Below are 23,407 nucleotides of genomic sequence, written 5' to 3' on the forward strand. Positions count from 1 at the left end.
TCAAAATGATTTATAATTAAAACGAGAAAATAAACAAATAGTTTAATAAAAACATAAAAAATACTTTATTGCATATTTTACCAAATTAAAGAAATAAACCAATCGAGTGGTCAACGTACCTGAAAAAAAAAATAAATTCATATTAATATATCTATTATATTCTGTTATATAAATAATAAACTTTACTTTGTTATTTATAGTTATTTATTATTATATATTTTGTATATAGGATTTTGTATATATAATATATATATATAAGATATATATAATATATATATATATATTTGGTATATTTGTTTGGCAAATTATTATGCATAATTATAATTATAATTATATAATAATTATAATTATTATGCATAAATTATTATGTTCATGTATGATTTAATTAAAAAAATTTCATGAATTTTCAAAGTTATTTAATTTATATTTGCGAAATAACCCTGTACTGATGTTTGCCTACTGTTGCCATTCCATTTATGCGTCATGACATGGCCTTCTTTAACTGCCAATTGCTAACTCCTTTGCATATTGGTTAATCCTGGCTCTTAGTCCCTGTTTTTGGTAAAACAAACATTTTAATTTGTTTGTTTTTAAAGTTGTTAATATATTTGAATGGCTAAACAATCCTTAATATTCTCTCAACTCTTCATTTTCTTGTGTTTCTTGTGTAGTTTCGAAGATTTTTAAAAAAAATTTTTTCAAATACCTACTATTTCCTTTTATTTGTTTTGATCAAGACTTAAGTTACCGATAAGTTCATAGAGTTTTTAAGGTATATTTATAAAACAAGGTTGTAAAAATTTCTTTTACTATAAATATTCTATGTAAATATGTCAACATTTTTAACAAACCCAAATAAACTTTGGAGCGTAGCATCAAAGATTCACGAAATTCTGATTATTTATTCATATGGTATAGTGGCTTTGGTGACCGCAGTTTTGAAATTTTGAAACAAAAGGGGTGCTCATCGAAATTGATTAATGCCTTATAAAACTTATATATGTATAAGTTTATCTGCTTGGAAAATGAAGTATCAAATTTTGATACTTACATAAACTTGATCAATTTACACGAAAATTTGACCGAATAAATTTATATCGTATAAATTTATTTGTTGTTAATACAGAATTGCATACCAACACACGCAAATAATTTAGGTATTTTATTTTAAAATTTATTGATAACGACACAGCTGATCAAAAAAGTTTGCATAAATATTTAAAATTGCATCGATATTGGAAAAAAAATTGCGCTGCTGAACATTGTATTTTGTGCTGTCATAATTATTGCTAATATAAATAGTGCTATTATAAAGTAGATTGATAAATTTACACAAATATTTCACTAAATGCGTGGATATAACCGTGTAGGTAAACGCATAAAATTATGCATTTATGCATCCCTTATAACTAAAAAAAGTTATATTTATTTTTTTAAGGGAAAAAATAGTAATACTTCATCAGCAAGATGAGGCTAAATAGCGGTTTGATAAGTGTTATGGTAACTCTGCACCGGAGATATCAACTATTACGGACTGGTATGCTGAATTCAACGAGGTCGTCTGTAAACAATTGTACACGAAATTTTGAGACAACATGTTATAAGTCGATAAAAATTATGGTTAAATATTTTCCAGGGAAATTAATTTGCCTCAAAGAAAGACATGATTGCCTATTTGGAGAATGAAAACTAATTGTTTTACAAAAAATATGGAAAGGTAACAGTAGCGATGGAATAAATATATCTCACTTAAAAGAAGACACGTTCATCAACAAAATAAAACTTCTTAAAAACAATTATAAATTGTTATATAAATTTATTTAATAAATGAAAGGTGTTATTTTATAGAAAATAATATTAAAAGTAATGTATCTATTTTCTAACGAAGTTAATTTTTGGTAAACTCACCCATGAATACATATAATACAACTATAATAACAAACGCTACAATGATTTTCTTTACCTCTTATAGTGTCATAAATATTTACCTATGTTTTTACATCAGCATATAACATAAGTGCTAATACCGGAACAATAACAACAGCAATAAAAATAAAGTAAATAAGTGATTAATATATGAATGCAATGTGAATAGTTATTCAATAAATATTATTTATAATATAAATACGAGGGCGGTTTGATAAGTCAGTGACTTTTTGAATTTCCCGCGCAACAGTGCTGCCGTCAGCTGTATTCTACCAGTGGGCAAAGTTTTAATTTTGAACAAGCTACGTCGTTCAGTTGGTGTTTGATAACCGTTCAAAGCAGACAACCTCGTGAATTTTTACGAAAATAAAAAAAAATTTCGTGTGATGATTAAGCATTATTGGCCAAAATTCACGAACTGCTACCCCATCTAGCATACTCTCCAGATTTAGCCCCCTGCTACTATTTTCTATTTCGAAACCTAAAGAAATGGCTGGGCGGTAAGAGATTTGAGTCGAATGAAGAAATCATTACCGAAACAAATGCGTATTTTGAGAGCTTTGCGAAAACCTATTATTTGGAGTGAATAAGAAAATTAGAAAAACGCTGGACTAAATGTATCGAGCTAAAAGGTGATTATGTAGAAAAATAAATTGTTTATTTGCTGAAAAAAATTTGTTTTATTCAAAAAGTCACTGACTTATCAAACCGCCCTCGTATAAATAAATATATATAAGAACTAATAAAAAAACTTATGATAAAATTTTGATTTTTTAAATTAATTTCTGATATAGTACTGTATTAGAAAAAACTAAATAATTGCGTTATGCTTTCAGATTTTTTTCATATTGTAGAAGCTAATTTGCAATAATTAAAAAATATATCACAACAAAATGTAATGGCAATAGAAATATCACTGCCATGATGCAGCTACTTCTGTGGTTCATTGTCATCTTCGCTTGGTTAACTCCTCAGTGGGAGTGCAAGTGCCATTGAACTTTTTAATATTATATTTTAATTTCATCTCTACAGTTGAATTTCAAATTTTTTACACTTCAGTTTTTAGATTTCAAATTTTCAGCACACAAAAATTTTAAAGTGAAAAAAAAATTTTAAATCTTAGTTATCTTTTAGTTACTTTATCTGCATATTTGTTTAAATATGATATTATTTGTGTTATTATGGTTTTTTAACCTTGACCAAATGTGAAGCTATTTTGTGTAGGTCTGAGAAAATTTTTAAACATTGTTATTTATATAAAATTTTTTTCAACTGTACTTAAGGAAATGCAAATAGAAGAAAAACAACCCGAGGTAAATAGTATAATAAAAATAATAATGCTAAAGTATATAGCATTTATAAAATAAATATTGGGTTATTTTTTTTAATGTCTGTTCCAAAAAAATCAAAGTATTTAATAATCAACATATTGTTTGCTATATGTTTTATGAACGTAGATTTTTCTTTTCTCTGATTTGCGATTTTAATACGTGAAAAATATTTTAATTTAACTGACAAAATGACATATAACATAAACTATTTAAATGTATATAATTTGTTAATAACTACTAAACCCAATAGTAGTTATGTGATTTTTAAATTTTGATACTATCATGTTCGTAGTTAAGTGTTCTGGCATACGCCATAAATTTTAAAATGGTTCTTTTTATTACAGATCTATCAAAAACTCAAATATTATTTTTTTCACAATTTTGGTTACAGTGATTTTTCGATCTGGATTTATAAAACAATAATATAATCCACCATATCAAACTACAATATTCGTTCAATAAGAATCTAGGATGTTAGAATACTAAGAATCTGACCGTAATCTAATACATGTATATATGACGCTTCTCTTAAAAAAATACCATCGGCAATAGAAAAATTCAATATAGAATCTTGTAATCACCCATCAAGCCTATAGTTATGCAACAATGCACTAAAGGTCGTTTTACGATTTTAAGAGATAGTAAAAGTATTTGTTGCAAAAAAATGCGTTATTTATAACAGAAGAAGAGTGATATACCAAATATTTATAAAGTAAAAAAAAAATTGAGTAATGTAACAGTCTCTGATATAAAAAAGCAAATTTAAACAGTTTCATTGGCAGAAATGAAAACTTTAGAATATATTCTGAAACCAAAAAAAAAATAACGAACTTAAATAAATTCAACAGACTAGTTGTAAATATATACCAACTCAAGTAAGCAGATAAAATAAATTTGCATCTAGTCTGACTGAGATAAAATTTGATTTACAAATTAACATATGTTGCTTTCTTTAGTCGTATTCACAATTTTTGAATCTAAATAAAGATGAAGAAGAATTTATAGTATTTTGCTTTAAATATTATTTATTTTTATGGCCGAAACTTATATTTTAAATACAGAACTGGCTAATTCGATAACTATTGAAGAGTGTTGAAATATCTGAAAATAATTAAAAGAAACAATACTTAAAATAATAATGAAGTTGTATTTTAATCAAATGACCAATCAGTCGTTTTTACCGGTCACGTGCACTGTTTTTAATTTATCAATTTGATGTACAACATGATCTTTTTGTAATTATCATAGAAAATTTACTAACCATTATGTACATTGCAAAAAGCTATATCATTTGAATTTTATGTGCAATTTTATGAATAAAATATTTTTCAAATATACTTCACCAATAACATAAAATGAAAACTTTTAGGTAATTACAAGTTCTTTGTTAATTTTGTGATCTTACCATAAGATCTTAACTACAGGTATTTCTAAATTATTATGTCAATAGTCAATAAAAAAAGTAATTATTTTTCACACATAATCAATAACTAAATATATTTGTTTATTGTTATAACTGCATTTATAGTAAAATAAGTTGAAAATACGTTAATCCATTCCTGTTCATAACATGGACGTGTGATTAGGTATGTCATGTCAAGCACACAAGTCATTAAAATGTTCACACAGCAGTGGTAATAATGCCCCATGACAAGCAGTTAGTTTAAATACTATTTACAGCTTTCACTTCAACAGTGACTATATATTTTCTTATGTGTTTATGTATTAAGCATATTACAACATCGCAAATTTCATGAATGTGCATAAATGAAATTTTGCTTTTATTTCCCGATCCATTGATATATAAACAATATACACATATGTAAACAATACATGTTTTTGTCACTACCAACCGCATTAATCTGTATTGCAATAGTTAAATTGTCTCTAAAGTATTTACTGTAGTATGATAACACAACTTACATTTTCTATCAAAAAAATACTAACTTTACTTGTCAATCACTTTAACATTCAGTATTTGTCAATTAAGTAAATTAATGCATATTTTTTGATTAAATTGTTGCTATTAGATTACAATAGAATTCATTTAATATTTATTCTTTTAATGTTCTCATATTAATTAAATTTAATATTTTTCATTTCCATATTTAAATATTATTTTAATATTTTGAAGGCTAAGTGTTTAATGTAAACCGAGAAATAAAAAAAAATATATGCCATTAACGTTAAATGGTAACTTAAATCATAAATTAACACATATGCCAATATTAAGTCCATTCAATAATCTTTATATTATGATTACATATCCTAATACATTCATTTTCTTTAAACATTTTTTACATAGCAACATTTTATCTATTATGGACAGTTTTGCCAAGATCACCCTGTAGCAAACTTTTTCTTTCTTTCTGACAAAAACAGCATTTAATTAATTTAATTATATAGTTATGTATAAGTAAATAATTATGCTTTTCTATTAAATTTTTCCTCATTATTAATGTAAGAATGACTAATTATAGAAAATTATAAAAATTTTTCTCATAGTCGCAATAGGTAAAGGAAAATTATGACTTTTTTATATATTTAATTTTTATGTCTACATACATATATATTTAATCCTTTAACTCCTAGGAGGAGCATAAGGCCACAACAAATAACTTCCACTCGGTACGATTGTTGGCCAATAGCTTCAACTCTCCCCAGCCTTTCCGCATGTGTGACATGTCCGTGTCGGTTTGTCTTCTCCAGGTTTGAGTAGGTCTGTCCCTTCTTCTGCTACCCATCGGGTTCCACTCAATCACCATTTTTGTGGTGTCACCAGTCGATCTACGCAAAGTGTGGTCGATCCATTCCCATTTGCGCTTTTTAATTTCGTTTCTCATAAGTGTTTGCTGAGTTAGAGACCATAGACGATCGTTTGAAATTGTATTTGGCCAAAATACTTTAATAATTTTGCGTAATGACTGATTTACAAAAACTTGTAGTGCATTGATGCTGTTTTCCGTAGTATTCTAGGATTGGCATCCATATAGAAGGCAAGATTTTATGTTGGAATTAAATATTCGTATTTTAGTCCGACGCGATAGCTGAGATGATCTACAGACTTTATTTAAGCGACCGAACGTTTGTTTTGCCTTCTTGATGTCTACATATATGTCTACATAAGAATCATAATATTGTATTTAATAGATTATTACGTAAATAATAATTTTATACATAATTTGAATATATTTAATTTTAAAGATGCGTCAAAACAATGAACATTTTTCCATATTATAAGCAAAATATATAGTCACATCAATATGCATTGCAAATCTGTAAGTTTTTGAGTTAGCGTTTGTTATTGTCTTTAGATATTTTCAGCATGAATTTTATCTATTGTTTATATTTAATTCAATTAAATATTTATTTAACAATTATGTCCTTGAATACTTACACGTTTTATATAGAAAAAAATACAACTAATACATAAATGAACACTTTTGTACTCGTATATATGAGTACATTAAAAATAAATGAATATTTTAAACACCTGCACTTATTCATGCTTACTTACACAATTTTAACGTATAATTTTATATTTCTTACTATTGTAAAATTAATTTATAATAAAATAGTTTTAACTTGAGTCTACAATAGCCAGCTTGGGTGGAACAACTTTTACTTGATTACAAACTCACTTTTCAGGGGAATGAACATATTTATTTATGTGATTCTAATCTATAGTTTATAAATAGATATTCTTTTATACAATTCAAGACATAAATACTATACAAAAATAGATATATGTACTAAATTGGTGCGAAAAGTACTTAACTATAGTCAAAGTTATTTTTTTTTAGTTACATTTTTTCGTATTACGTCCCACAAAATAAGTAAATAGAATATTATAAATTGTAGATTTTAAATTTTAAGATTTTATTTTTTGTTAAACTGATTTATTACATTTGCCACACAAATAAATTATGAATTTATATGTATTTAATGACTGAGTTTATGGAAAACCATAAATATCCATTGTTTAATTGATTTTCTCTGTTTACGCTTATGTATATTAACTGAATACTCCATTTACGAAATATATACGACTTTTCGATAGCAATTGATAAATTTTATAACAATTTACTAATTTTTTATAATAAATATTATTCAATTTTCGAAAACATCGAAGACTTTTAGAACTAAACAGTTTTGAATGAAATTTTATAGCAAAGTATTTATGCCGAATACTCATCTTTAGGGAAAAATATTTTAAAACCGCAGTGAATAAGTGAATGGCGCAAGTTGTTTCCTAACTTGATTGACATTAGAATTTATGCAAACGTTAATACATTTAATACATTTGAAGCTTAATCTAATTCAGATATCTATAAGAAAATATATAATTAATATCAAAATGAATTTTGGAAACTAATGGCGTGCATACATATAAAGGATAAATCAAACTTTTCTTAATCACGCCTTAAGGATCAGTAGTCGCGTATTCCTACTCGAAAAGAGTTTCAAAATTACCTGAAACTCTCCAGCTCTGAATATGTCTATACAAGTATTTCAGAATTCAATACAAGTATGTACCTCACGTATGTGGAGTTTGAGAAGGTTTTTAATGTGTTAAATTTTATGGTTGATATGACACAGTTTTTAGCAGTTAGACTACAGATTATTAATATCAACAAAACCACGTTCTTAAAAATGACTGCCAATAACACTTCGTAATACTGCAGAAGATTATATTAAAGATGTGACCAATTCATAACAGTATTTTTTCAACTAACGTGGATTTATACCCTCTGAATTGAACCATAGATTGCTGAAAGCAAGACGTTTGTAAAAACGTTAGATATGGATTTGCTTTTCTTTTTTAATATAATTGCAAAAACAAGTATGAATTTTCTATATATTAACCTCCAATTACGAAATCCAATAATAAGATATTTAATCTTAGTTAATGCAAATAATTTTTTAACTAAATGAATGAGTTACTCTATTTTTTATTAACATTTTGTTAGCAATAAATATACAATAGGGTATGGAAAGCCATTAGTTTTACAAAATCGATAAAAATATAAAGATTGTAAATCATAAATAAAATGGTGATGTATATCCGGTTGTTTGCCTATTACTACATACAATATATGTTACTGAAAATTGTTATTTAATTCTTATCCTTTAGTATCCCAATATCAACACATTTTTCAATATTAATTTATATACACATACAAATTTACATTTTTTTTTTCATCCTTTTAAAAGACTTTATTATATACTCGTACAATGAGCTGTACATAAATTTTAGCCAGACCGTTTGATTTAAATTCGATCTTGTAAATAGCAGGTATAAGATATTTCGGCAAAGTGTCCACATTTACGAGACATTTATTAAACTCAAACTTTTTTTTCACTAGAGGTCCTTTGAATTCGCGATTTCCTAACTGGAGGGCATTAGAACAATTTCCAAATGAAGGCATTAAAATATCTCGATACATATTGTTAAGCCAACAGTACAATATGTTCTCTTTATATTTAAATGGCAGAACTACATAATTATTACTACCACTCACACTCCGGGACATCTGAATTTCGATCTTTCAAAAAGTCATTCAATTATTAATTATTTAAACATAAAATATAAATATCTTACAGTAATAGCATCATCGGGAATATCTCGTTTCACATCAATAAATCCTGATATTCCATATACGTTGCGAGATATGTGTGCAGTTTTCAGATCAATATCAATATAATCATTATTTGAAACGTTTGAGAAAACTGTACTAATAACATAATACCATTGTTGCTAGTTAAACAAAAAAATAATTAGTTTATTAAAACAAATAATTAAAGAAAATCTATGTTTCAAACCTCTTTAAAATTTATACATAAAATTGTTGTAGATATGCATGCGCATAACACAAAAGCTGTGCACAATATTCGAGAAATCATAATTCTGTTGTTTTAGACAATATTTAGTACAGAATATTTATTTCAAATGCAGATACTTGTATTTATACAATTGAGATAATATTTGAGAACATTTTATTTGCTAAACATTTAATTAACTTAAATTATATATTGATATCTGATATTAAAATAACAATAATAACATTTAATACTTTTTGTTAATAATTGTTATAAAATTGTAACGGATAATAGATAATAAAATATTTAGTAGTTTATATAATTTACAATAGCTTTTGTTTTCCGTAGTAAGGGTACATTCGGGCACCGTGTTTAAATTCCACATATAATAAACGACTAATTTTTAAATTTTTAGGCCCCATTAAATTTATCAATCCTTTATTTCATTTTGAAACATTTTTTCTGATAAAAGATATTACATATTTAATCAACGTATGAGATTGTTTCTTATTAATTGTTTCGAATATTACACACATTTTTTTAAAAAGCCATTATAATTTGTCAACTTCCGATTATTAAATAATAGTTCCTCATATATGAGTGCCTTTTGGAGGTCAGTGCTAATGGAATTTTATATGAAAAACCGAATTCTTTTTGGAAACTTGTTTAAATTTTCAAGCGATTGCCTTGGAAAGTGACTTTCCTTCCTAGAGCAATACAATACCAAACAGATCCTTTGATCAAAACCTCAATATATATATATATATATAATGGTATATATATGCTATATATATAATTGATATATATCTATTGATTATAACATTGTCAAACTTCACCTGTAAAAACACTAAACCACTAATCCCGAACCACTGAAGATATATATATTTTGTTATATATTTTTAAAAATTTAATTTGATTATTAATGTTTTGTATAAAATACTAATATTATTATTATTATTTAATATCAGTGCATATACTACGGTATCCTGCAAACTTAGGATACCGTAGTATATAAATACTGCCGTAAACTCGTCATGTAATTGTGTATTGAAACCATAATCATTAATAAACATTTATATAATTATATTATTTTGAAATATATAACATTTAATCAGTGTATTTTACTTTACATCAAACTTTTATGGTTATAGTTTAAAGCAAATTTTTTAATTTAATTTTTTATATTTTCATAAATCATAAATCTGTTGATTAATTACTCATTTAACAGTAGCTCGCTAATCTTTGGTTGGTTTGATAATTCTGTTTTACAAATTTAAAAAAAAAACGTAATACCAGATATTGTATAGATTTATGTACATTGAGTTCAAAAAATCAATATTTGTATCCGCCCCAACGGCAGTACTTGAAAACAAACTTGAAAGTGAAAGCAAAAACCAAATGTCTAATTACCTACTGAAATCATGTCAAATGCCAAAAAAAATTTATGATGTATGATTAAACGTAAAATATACATAAATTATTTTAAATACATATGGATTTTTTTAAAATATAAACCGTTTTTCATTATTTTAATTCATTTTTATAATGCAATGCAGTAAATTCTATATTTTACAACAAACAGATATTACAATAGCATAATTAACTAATTGATTGATTGATCTAAAAATTTAAAGCCTTTATATATTATAGATAAATTAATATATGTAAATTAAATTTAAAAATAAATTATAAACCAAATATACCATAACATATAAAATTGTCGCCAATATTTTCCTCAATTTAGAAAACTACAATGCCTTCCTTATATAGTCAAATGTAAAAATGTATCTACTCAAATATTTCTTACGCACAATCATAGACAATAAACAAACAAATTTGTTTTAAATTGAAAATCAAGGTTATGCAAGTGTTACCGTTACGCCCTGATTAGCTCGGTCTTTTTTAAAGCTAAACGAATTGGCTCCGCTACTGTTGATGGTGCTGCAATTAGATTCACTTGTTTCAAATGTTATCTTCAGATTGTAGTACCAAGTTTAATTGCACACATTAATTACATTTCAGGTGTTGGCGTGTCTAACAATAATGAAGATTTATAGGTTAATACTATAATTAAAATTTTTCATCATTTTAACAGATTCTAATATTTGCTATTATATTCCATTGTCATTATAATGCATATACTGTTATAAAAATTATCCAAAATTTGTATTTTCATAGTTTTGTATAAATTTCTGTCATTTGCAAAAACATAATACAAGGATTTTTATTACAACACAAGTATAAATCAAAGAAATTATCCATTTCGAAGGTAAACATAAAACTTTTAAGTATTAAATATTTTAAAATTTTAATTGTGTTTCGTAAATTAACTACACAAATATAAAAATTTGAAAAACATTTCCTGATAGAGTGCTTATATTCCAATTCTCCATATAGACTTATTTCGCACATAAAAAAGGAAGCATACAGACTAATGAAGATTTGGGAAAACTAACTGTATATTTTTCGGAATAACACTAATGTATCAATACACAGTCAACCACAAAAAACAGACCATGAATTTAATTTTGTAGAAGCTTTAATACCTCCTTCCTGTCCCTACCATGAATTCAAAAAATTTCTATAAATCCGTTTCCCTTATTAAATTGTTGCATTAAACCTTCTTTACCAAGTCTTATTTCTTCATTCCATATGACATTTTCACCATCATTGCCAGGAAAGCTTCCAGCAAATTTGATGTCCATCTTATGTGATTCTTCCATTTTTTCAAAATGAATTGGAACGAATTATCCCTACTTAAACCAAAGCAATGTTCCGGCCCTACAAGCATCAATGTTTGCCTTTTTCTGGTAATTTGTGTGTCATTCCGTTCCTGGTATCTCCAACGTTATATATCATATGTCACGTTATAAGAATTGATGGCCATCAAATAAGGATAATTTTCGTATAAAAAGTGATGTCTAAACTCCTAGTATGTATGGTAGATAATCTAAACTCAATTAAATACAATTAATATTAAATTTCAAATAAATACTTATAAATAAGTAATCTGTTTTGTTCAGTTAGTAGATAAAGAATACTTAAACTGTAGAGGCCATCTGATATAAGTCACTTCAACTACTGTTTAATGTGCGATATTAATAAATTTATGGAAAAATTGCCATTCATCTTTGTTAAAACTTGAGATTTTGATCTGTTTAAGAAATAAACCGATAGGTAGATAATCGTTTAATTTGTAACATCGAGCTGATTAATGTATTTACTTTACTAGTTCACGATTACTTTTTATTGCTTAAAATTTTTACATTATTTTATATATGTGAAGGCTATTAAACTTTTAAATGCATAGATAAATAGTTGATAACCATAAATATATGCACTATGCAGGAATAATAGAATATAAAATATATAAATGTTTTACTCTAGAAAAATGTGCGAACATTAAAGTCAAGTACGAGTTTGAGTCAGTGGTTTAGGTGCACTGACTCTGAGCTTCAAATTTGACAGGACCCGAGTTCGATTCCTGGAACTTGCAGATTAAAAAAATTATTTACGAATAATTAAATACAACATTGACTTCCAAGACCACTGATGATGGGTATTTGGCAATACTCGAAACAGTATGGTCAGCCGAAAATTCAATTAATTAAAATAACATAAAATGAATTGTTGTTGTTGTAATTCACTACTGTTCGAAAAACCTATTTATAAATGTTTTATTGCAATTAAGTTGTTTTGAAATATATTTATATCACTAGTATTTGTAATTAAATTACAAAATTTAAAAAGATTTTAGAAATATAATAGATAATCCTTAATAAGATTATTTATTTTTTATAACTTTTCTTTCTGAATACTTTTCTACAGTTTTTTCTTTCTGTTTAAAACTCTAGTAAATACTTATATATGCATATATACATACATTTAATTGCATTTTATAAAATACAGTTTAATTTAGAAAAGCTGTTGACCTTTGCCTAAAATTTCCACACTTGTATTATTTATTTGCAACATGTTTTAATAGATATTTGCAACACAAAACTCCTTTTTTTTTTTCTTATAACGACTTTTAAATAATAAACTAAATATCTACAATTTTTATGCTGGCCAGTAAGAAAAGGTGTGGCAGCACAAAATTATAATTAAACAACACAATATGTATAAAATATGTAGTTATATCTCATTTTTCCTTTTGCTCTATTTTTTGACTTGTTATTAAAACAACATTTACTAAAGTTAACAATATCCAACACAAAAGTATTTAAATGCTGCGAACATGATCACAATTGGTATTTTTTGATTTCATTCATATCACTCTTTACCACTAACACAGGTCCTAAGACAAGCTACAAAAAACTATTTCTGATTCGTTTTTCTAAAAATGTCTGAACAATTTCAGAATAATTACCAGTAGAGTACATTTTGTAACTTTTCTTGCACGAACTAATGTGGATTAATTGTCATTTTTACTTTACCCTAATATGACTAATAATTTCAAATTTTTACTAAATATAAATAAAATTATTCAAAATTACTTCACTTTTGATTTAGTTCACTGACTCTATTGTCTTCCACTTCAACAGGTTTTTTAAACATTTTTGTAATTTGAACTAAATTAAATTAATTAAAACATATATTTCCTAAGATTAGGTATGTATATTATGAAACATTAAATGTTGATTGTTAACTGACTGCTAATTTTGCAAAATTTTGGTAGTTTTATGGTACAATTTTTGAATTTAAAAACTATTTTTAATATTGTATATGATATATTATATTCAACAATGTAATATGTAGCAGCAATATTACTAACTGACAGTCTATTTCATAAGAATTCATTTATGAATTGAATTTACATTCTACTAACTTATAACCGTTAAACTTATAACATAAATAACACATAACATTTTTTAAATCAAAACAAAAACAAAATTATTATTATAATTTAAAATATTAACAGTCCAAATATATCAAACTTCTAAAAATTCGATCATATAAAGGAATTCTGTAGGCATAAGTGCGTAAATTAGTTATTAAGTGAAGCTAGTTACTACCAAATAACAAAAAAGTATTTCTTTCTCATTTATATTTCAATATCCTTTCGAATATTGTTTAACATATACATAAAATTCAATATGAACCTATTTAAAACGTTTAAAGTAACATATAATTTAATATATTATCAATATATCATCAATATCGTTTAGTAAATTGATCGAGAAGGTCATTAAAAATAATAAAAATCAAAATAAGTCAATTTTCAATACTAAAGAATATCTAACGAAATTTTAGAATTTTGATTTTCACTGCTTATTCAAAGGTAATATATTTTATATTAAGCTAGGTTATTACGACAATCGTAAGGAACTAAGGATCCAAGTAATTTAGCAATTCTTATTGTGCTTGTTAGCCCAATGTTTTGCCTTATGCAATTATAAAAAATTTAAACTATTTTGAACATTTAACAAGGTCTAAGCAGTTCTTATATGGGAGCTCTTGCAATTGAGTAAAATCGTCTAATATGCAATTCCTTACCATATTCAATCTATCATATTTAACGACATGCACTAGACAATGACAAATTAGACTTGAAACACTTTGTTTGTTCTAATAGTTGTGGCTTATGGGAACTCTTGCAATTGAGTAAAATTCTTTAATATGCAAACCCTTACAATATTCAATCTATCATATTTAACAACATGCACTGAACAATGACAAATTAAACTTGAAACACTTTGTTGGTTCTCTCAGTTGTGGCAATATCATATTTTATCATATTTTAATTAAGAAAGATCAACTAGTGGGCAGATGTCTGGATGTCGTGGATTCTTCCCATCATGTATAATACTTACAATATATTGTATATCTTCGTACCAATTTTTTTCCTGTAATTTAAAAAAAGTTATTGTTATAGTTATTCAACTAGAGAACTGTCGAATAGAAAATAACTTATGAAAAAACTTTACGGCAGTTTACAGGAATTATGACACTAGTTTACAGCCAAAAACTTCCAAAAGTGAGACCTACATTTTCTATAGTGCAATTTTCCGTAGAACTCAAAAATCATAATGATTTTTTACGTTGTTAAACCGTTGTTTTGATTTTTCTTAAAACATCACTCTGCATATGCCCCAATATCTTTTTTTTGTGAATTTATTATATATAGAGTTGTATATCAGCTGAAACAAGTACGAATATTTTATGCTACATAACAACAATGAGACTTAATTGGTTTAGGTGCTATAGTTAGAAATGTACAAATGAAATATTTTTTTACGCTTTTTCAACTTTTTCGATTTTCAATGTGATGGGACTCCTACAGTAATATTCAAAATAAAAATTTCAAAAATTATGCGAAATTTTTCAAATTCGCCCAAAAAAGTGGTTTTTATTAACAATTCAAACCAATGTACAAAAATCATTTTCTTGAAATTATTTTATGAAATTTAAAGTACAAATGCAGACCTGACTCATATACAAACAATAAAAGACTAAATTCTTTATGATGTGAAGTAATAAGGATACCTATTGAAATCCGAAAGTGACGCTGTGTAATAGACAAGCACTTTAACACTAGAACCATTGTACATTAGACTCTAGATATGACGAACAATATAATACCAAACTCTTCCTTTGTTTTGAATACATTTTAAACACAACATTCGTTATTCGAAGAGAACACTTTTGATAAATTTGTTATTTACAAATATTTCACCATCCGTTATAATGTATATTCCTTGAACTGTGATCTATTGCACTTCAAAATTTTGAACAGCTGTAATGAGCTGCAAAAAAAGTTATTATTATTATTATTTATTGATTCAAAAAAAATTCATACAGCACTTACAAAAATTATAGAATTTTACTTAAAATCTAAATTGACAATAACATATTTGTTGTGTGTCAGATTGGCATTAAATGCAAAAAAAGTTGATAACGCGAACAAGAACTAAGAATGATAAGTATGATATCTATATGCTGAAGATTTTCATAATTAAGGAATATAATGTTTCAATATATTATATATATATTAAATATAAATACTAAATTTTAATATAAAAAATAATACAACTAAAATTACTTCAACACTTTGACATTACATACCTTTTATCACTTAATTAATTTATTTTAACCGTATCAAATTGAAATGAAATTCACAAAAAAAATATGCGGTTTAAATACCATTTTTTAATGAAAAACATTTTTATTAGTAAATAAAAACAAAATTAATTATTTTGATTGTTAAACTTTATTATCATACTTAGCATTCATAATATTGAGATTATAAAAGAGTGTATATCTACATTAATTAAATGAATGTGTAGAGGGTAACATCGCAAAGGTAAAAACATTTTTTAGTTTTATAAAATATTAGCTTTATTATTAAAGTTAGTGAAATGAAAGCTAACTTTATTTCTCATAGTAAAATATTAAAATTAAGACGAGTGTAAATATTTTTTGTTTAAGTTTATTCACGAATGAATTGTACATAAATTTACAAAAAAATATGTTTATGACTATTATATGTTAGCACTCATATGCTTTAAAATTTAAGTAACGCGACTCAAGTAATATGAACAACTTCATATTTAAATTTTTAGTACTGAATTTTATTTAACACTAGCCTATTTTAAATATCAATTTAAATTCTTTATTTCTGCTCCAATTTATTTTCTTTGGTCTGCTGGCTTTGTCACACGAAAAAGCTGATATAAACCTTACCAAACCCAAGAGGTATTTTATCTGTGAAAACAAGAGTTGTGATCTTTTCATATATTAAAAATATTGTTTTAATTAGAAAATTTCTCTTTATGCTGCTTTACACACAATATATGTCTTTTTTTTTAGATAATTTACAAAAATTATTAGATATCTTTTTTAATTAATGTCAATGCCTGAGTGCATTATTAATCATTTGTATTTTTAAAATATATTAACATAAAACCAGAAAGTTTGATTGACTGAACTACATAAAAAATCATTATTAATCAAAAAAAGCTAATAGCGCAATCTTGAAGTATCTATTATTTATTAGTTTGTGCATAAAAAACAAAAATAATGTGCCATTTTTTGTTCAATTCGTACGCCAAAATAACTTGGGTTGTTTAAGAAAAACAAAATATTTTTAGCTCAACCGTTCAAGTTCAAAGTTTAAGATTGTCTACAAAATAGACAAACACCTAATTTGCATTAAATTGTAAACTTTCAGTTTTTCTTTTATTTTAACTTTCGCTTTTAAACAAGTTTGGTTGACTTATACAATGTATTGTTAAAGTTTTTATATTCAGAAAAACTTTACATTTAAAAACACACCTATACGCAAGAAATAAATATTTGGTTTCTTTACAAAAAAATCCATCGTGCGAACAAAGAAATTATTTTATTTACTAAAATCAACAAATTGCCAAAAAAAATTTATATTCATAATAAAAAACTACAAATAGCAAATAAAATTGAAACCGCACAAAGCTTCAAATTAATATTGATTTTAATGTTAATTGTATGGCTTGCAAACCATAAATTAATTAAAAACTTACCTTAAGTAAATAAATTACATAGAAAATGCAACCTTATTTATATTTATTGCACTCAGTGCAATATGGACTATAGAATAAAGAGGATGACGCAGATATAGTTTTTGTAATATTAATTTATGTTAGATCGTTATCCTGATGATGACTCTCAAGGAGAGTCGAGATATACAGTATTATGAAAAATATTAAACGTTGAATTGTTTGACATTAAAGGGACCTATAACCGATTTAAAAAATATATAAAAACCATTGTAAAATAAAGGTCGATAAATAAATTAAAAAAATAATTATATAATTTTACAAAATTTAAAAAAAAAGATAACTAATACCTGTCAGATATATTTTCATAATAAAAGATTAAAGACGAAACAGAACTTTGTGCAAAATGAAACTTTCAATTAAAATTAAAGTATTAAAATTAACGCTTCTATATGAGGGAACTGTAAATGACTTATATATTTATTTGATAATATTTCTTCATAAAAACACTAGCGTTGAAATTTATTATTAAATATCACATTTATCGACAGAAACCACTGATCATGAATATTTGGAAATATTCAAAACATATATAAGATCAGAATAAAAATTTGATTTAATAAGAAATCTAATTTGTAATTTAAAAATTTGCTCACAAATATCTATTTTCAAAATATCATATATATATATAAACATTTTAAATTCTGTTATAAGAAAACTATAGGAATCTTTGGAATGCATCGCCTTACATTAATTACAGATTAAATAATTTTAATAAATTTTTAATATGCTATTTCTATAATTTTATTTTTCGATCTTTGGACCCACCCCATTGAATTGGACAGGTTTCTCCGTCCAGACCCGGGTTTGTGTTCAATTTAAATCCCACCCACCTCAATCTACTCCTTATCCCTATACCTCACCCTTAATCCATTACCCATCCACATGTATTCCACCAATATTATCATCTTGTAAATCCTTTGATGTTATCTGTTTAGAGGTCCTAGGGGACTACAACAACAACAACTACATTTATATTCATAAGTAATGAATTATCCTTTGAAACTTCTGTAAATAATTATTTATAGTACTATTTGATAATTATGATGATAAGGGATGAGATATCAATTTATGATAGTTTTCTTTACTTTATTAATTACTTCCGGGATTGATTTTATTTTATACTATGCAACATCAAATGCGTTGTGTAGTGCTGTCAATGTAGTAATTTTCGTCAAATTTTATTATAATTATATTTTCAAATGCATTCAATGAACTTTCAAACATTTCCTTTCACCAATCATATATGAGCTTCGATTCAAATTTAAATACGTGGGATCTCACACAAGTTTTTTAGTTGACAAAAGTGAATAAAAATCATAAAAACATTTTGATATGCATATCTGTTGCAATAATATTACTACAACACCAAGGTTTTTTTAAAAAAAATGGTTAATAAAAATTTATGTTTTGCTTTTGCAAGACTTGTAGATAAATAAAACACGATTCTGTAAAACAATTGGAAATAGAAATACCATATATGATGATGTCTCTTCATCAGATAAACTTGATTGTACTCGAATTGATATTGATTTTCTGGACGAAATAGTATCAAATATAAATATTATCAGAATTGAAATGCTTTAAATTCATTTGAATTATTTTCTTATTAACTAATTTCCTTCCTAAATAATATGAAATAAATAAACTTAGTAATACAATTTAATAAGAAATTTTGTGGCAAAAAATCTATTTCAAATAGACTTATTATCAAATGGATAATATTCAGGAAATTTTTTTTTTTTATTCATTATTGATTCAAAGGAATTCAGCAGTTACAAAATGTTATAAAACAAAAAAAATTTCAGATAAAATATAAATTGACAATAACATATTTGTTGTGTGTCAGCTTACCATACAAAAAATGATGCATATTATTAACATTATTATTCATATAAATTCTTCAATAATTAATCTTCTCTAACTTAAAACACTTTTCATAAATTTGTACAGGTTATTAGTATTGCTACCATTTTTTTAGACTTCTTCTTCGGACAGAAGTGCTTGTGTTCTCTGAAAATCGTGCATATTCCAATAATATGACTTATATTTTCTATTTCATGACGATTACAGAAAGAACAATCACGTTTAGATGTATTAAATTCTCTGGAGTTTAAATTAAAAGGACAACCCCTGCATTTAAAAAGTACGATCCCGACCTAGCATTCGCAACAAAGGATTCATGTTCACTCCGTTTGTATATAACTATAATATTATTGTGACTTATTGGAAATTAAACTATTTGATTACTGAAATTTGTGTTATATGAGTATTACGTTTTTAATAATTATTACGAAATTTGTTTAATCACAGTTTTTTCAATTAAACTACATACATTACATTTCTATTTTTTTACTAAAAACTAAATGGAAATCGGGCACTTGCTTATCTTATATATAAAGAACATTTTTATTTATTTATTTGTTCTCTTTATCTTTATCTTTATCTTTATCTTTATCTTTATCTTTAGGATCACAATAAATAAAATTTATAAAACTTTAAATTTTAAAATTGTTTCTACAAAATATAGTACTTTAAATGCTGACATATTTGATACATATATTTGACAGAACTGTAACGTATCATAAGAAGAAAATATACTCTCTTTGGTTATTTGGATTTTGAAAACAAACCAAGCAATGGATGACTGTTAAATAATTATTATAGCAACAATTATTTTGCCGCTATATAAAGTTTTTAAAAGCAAACATTGCAGTTTTTTTAAAAGGCATATGTAAATTATATTCAATAATGTGTAATCACCAACTTTTACAAACCACGCATTGTGTTCTCTCAACAAATTATTTTCCATTTATGGAAATCTAGGAATGAAGATATATTTTCAATTTATTTCAATATCTATAGTCAAAAGTTTACTTATTTGAGAACACTCTTTTTAATTATTTGTTGTAGCTGTTGTACTTTTCCTTACGACTGGTAGAATTAAAATTCAAATCAGATCGGTTATTGATCGTTAATGGCGAGTTTCTCCTATAGCAAAACCTGCTGCTGCTGGAATCTTTTAAGTATTAAATAAACGAATAATGTTACTAAATTAATCAAAATTTTCTGATATGATTCGTTTTTAGGGAACTGATATCAGACTACATACTAATGGTTTTCTTTATATATGTATTTTCTAGTTACAAAAATGTTTGATTACGTTATCAATAAATATGTTTCTCTCAAAGTTCTTAACATTAATTCAGTCCTTATAATGGAACTAGTTTAAAAAAATGAGACTTAATTAATTGACACCACCCATAAATTATTGTATTTAAACATTTATTTAAACATTATTTAATTATATCTGCACTTTAGAAGTTAATCATATGTTTTCATTAAATTCATTATTAAGTGATAACTTTGATTACCATACATGTTTTAATGAAACATAAATGACTCAATAAAAAGTGATACATATAATCTCTATATTTATATATTAAATATCAAATAAATCTTAAAAATTAATTAGCTTTTAAACGGAAATTTGCACATGCGTTTTTTAGTAAATTTTTAAAACATCAAGGTGAGCAACTATCTTAATATGAAATCGTATTTAAGTATGAAAACAATCAAGTTCAATATTTTAATAAAAAGACTAAGTTTAAAACCATTTTAAAGAAAATTTCAAAAACTGAAACTCATTTATAAATAATTTTACTTATTAATTTAAAATTAACTTTATTTAATTTGAATTGGCTACTAAAACAATATATTAACAATATTAATACGATCCGAATTGAAGGGCACACCTATTTTACAAGGGATTTTAGTAATAACAGCTTCTGCCCGAAATATTAGATTTTTAAGTTAAAAACTTTTCTGGAAAACTGTTAAAATATCAAGCCGATTATATTAATAAACTAATCTCATTATACAAAATAAAAATTAAAGGTGAGTTGTTTTTAAAGAAGATATATATCGCTTTTGCTTACACCTGACAAAAACAACGCATAGACAAATCAGAGTGCTGTTTGAAACTGTTCAAGCAAGATAAAAAGGGTTTCTGTCCTGAATAGATAAAATACGAATCTAATACTTAACAGCTTAAACAAAAAAATTGTCAGTATAATTCTGAACGTATAAATATAATATTAACTAATTAAGCAATTTCTAAATTAAAATTTTTTAAACTCAGATATATTTTTACCGCATATAGAGAGAGCTATAATAAATAATGACTTCAATATATTCAAGCCATATATGCCATGTATATATGTATAAGAATAAAATTATAAGAGATGAATAGTTTTCGTATCGATATCAAATATTTATAAATTTACAATAAACTGCATAAGTAAATATTTTAATTTATTTAAACAAAATTTTTCATTTATTAATTTAGTTTTGTTCTATTATAATTTTAAAATTTGGCTTTCTCTGATATTTAAAAAATGTTATATTTAAAAAATATAAGAACAAGAGAAATAATTTGACAAAAAACGTTTTTTAACTTATTAATGTTTAACTATTTATAATAAAGCATTTTATCATTTTAATATACGACTATATTAATAAATTATAAATAAATTATAGTAAAGTTTAATATCTATTGATGAGAAAATAACCTGACTGCAACTTTTAAGTAATTCTCATATAAAAAATTTGCATTTATTCATTACAATACAACTCGTGCAAAGAACTGAAAAAGCAAATGTCAGATGTTGACACTGTCACTGTCAAGGTACAAAATAGTAAAATATATAGTAAAATACAATTTATTAATATAACGATGATAATAAATTTCAAAACATGATAAAACAATAGAAAAGGTTTCAAAAATTTTATCGCACATTATTTATTCATATGCTTAAATATATAACAAACCAGGCCAAACACATTAAATTTTACGAATTTAACGAATTTAAAAATAATTTAGCAAAAATTCAAACTTATTGAAACATTTATTTAATTTATTTAATTTGAATATCAATCGAGGCGATTGGCTACCGGAAATTTATTGATTTCTGAACTAGAAATCACAAATTAAGAACCATAAAAATACAAATAAAAAATTATTTTAATAATAAATATTTTATTAAATATATAACAAATTGCTTAATAGAATAACCTGAATAGCTTGGAAATTGCATAAGCTTGTATATTTAGATTAGTTTGTTTTTTACTGGGATGATCTACCATTATTAAAATAATCCAAATCACTTATTGGTTCCTATAGCAATAGGAGATACCAGGATTGTATGGGTATATCAAAAGAAAAACTTAGAATCATCACAGGAATTCTAACAGAGACTAAACGAAATACGACCTTATGAGACTATACGAGACGTATATGACAAATAAAATATTATTGATCGGATAGAAAACTGCATAAGCGAGGTACGTAATGCATCTCAAATAGCATGTTTGTGTGAGTGCGACCTTCAAAAAGTGACTTCGGGTTCTGATCACAAAGTTCAAGAGATATTATCTATACCCCATCATTTGTCTTTAGGAGAAAATACTAGAGGACGCACATACGAAAAGCGCAAGTTTGATGTCTATTTGTAATATTTTTAAATTATTGCTAAGGCAGTTGCTCTACCCAATTAAATATTGCATTCGAAAATCTTAACTGATTAAAGTATCTATTTTTAACTTGTTTATTTGTTATCAATAAACTAATAACTTATTTTTTTCCAATCATATGTAATCTAAAAAATTTTAAGTAAAAATTAAACGTTAAATAGTCAAACCAGACTGACTATAGTATATATAATATTTGTTTGCAAATTTTATATTTGTAGTTAAATGTGATCACTTAAAAAATTATTATAAACCATAATATATTGG

At 25.1% G+C, this 23,407-nt stretch overlaps 2 protein-coding genes across 2 annotated transcripts in view; both read right to left on the minus strand.

Annotated features, from left to right (window-relative positions):
• The window catches only part of LOC119683917 (fibrinogen alpha chain), an 83,200-nt gene that overhangs the window by 52,878 nt on the left and 6,915 nt on the right, over nucleotides 1–23,407 (minus strand). The gene's annotated exons all lie outside the window — the stretch shown is intronic.
• On the minus strand, nucleotides 8,460–9,165 carry LOC119683919. Its single transcript, XM_038097807.1, has 3 exons — nucleotides 9,081–9,165; nucleotides 8,860–9,015; nucleotides 8,460–8,803 (listed from the first exon to the last, which is right to left on the minus strand). Exons 1-3 carry the CDS (start codon nucleotides 9,159–9,161, stop codon nucleotides 8,465–8,467), a joined length of 576 nt encoding a protein of 191 aa, XP_037953735.1. The 5' UTR covers nucleotides 9,162–9,165; the 3' UTR covers nucleotides 8,460–8,464.

Source organism: Teleopsis dalmanni, chromosome 2 (genome assembly GCF_002237135.1).
Source record: "Teleopsis dalmanni isolate 2A chromosome 2, ASM223713v2, whole genome shotgun sequence".
Taxonomy (NCBI): domain Eukaryota; kingdom Metazoa; phylum Arthropoda; class Insecta; order Diptera; family Diopsidae; genus Teleopsis; species Teleopsis dalmanni.

Coding starts and splice junctions, on each gene's coding strand:
- LOC119683919 (XM_038097807.1), bottom strand. CDS start 9,161: ATGATTTCTCGAATATTGTGCACAGCTTTTGTGTTATGCGCATGCATA. Junction 9,016..9,080: donor TATGTATAAATTTTAAAGAG/GTTTGAAACATA, acceptor TTGTTTAACTAG/CAACAATGGTATTATGTTAT. Junction 8,804..8,859: donor TTCCCGATGATGCTATTACT/GTAAGATATTTA, acceptor ACTTTTTGAAAG/ATCGAAATTCAGATGTCCCG.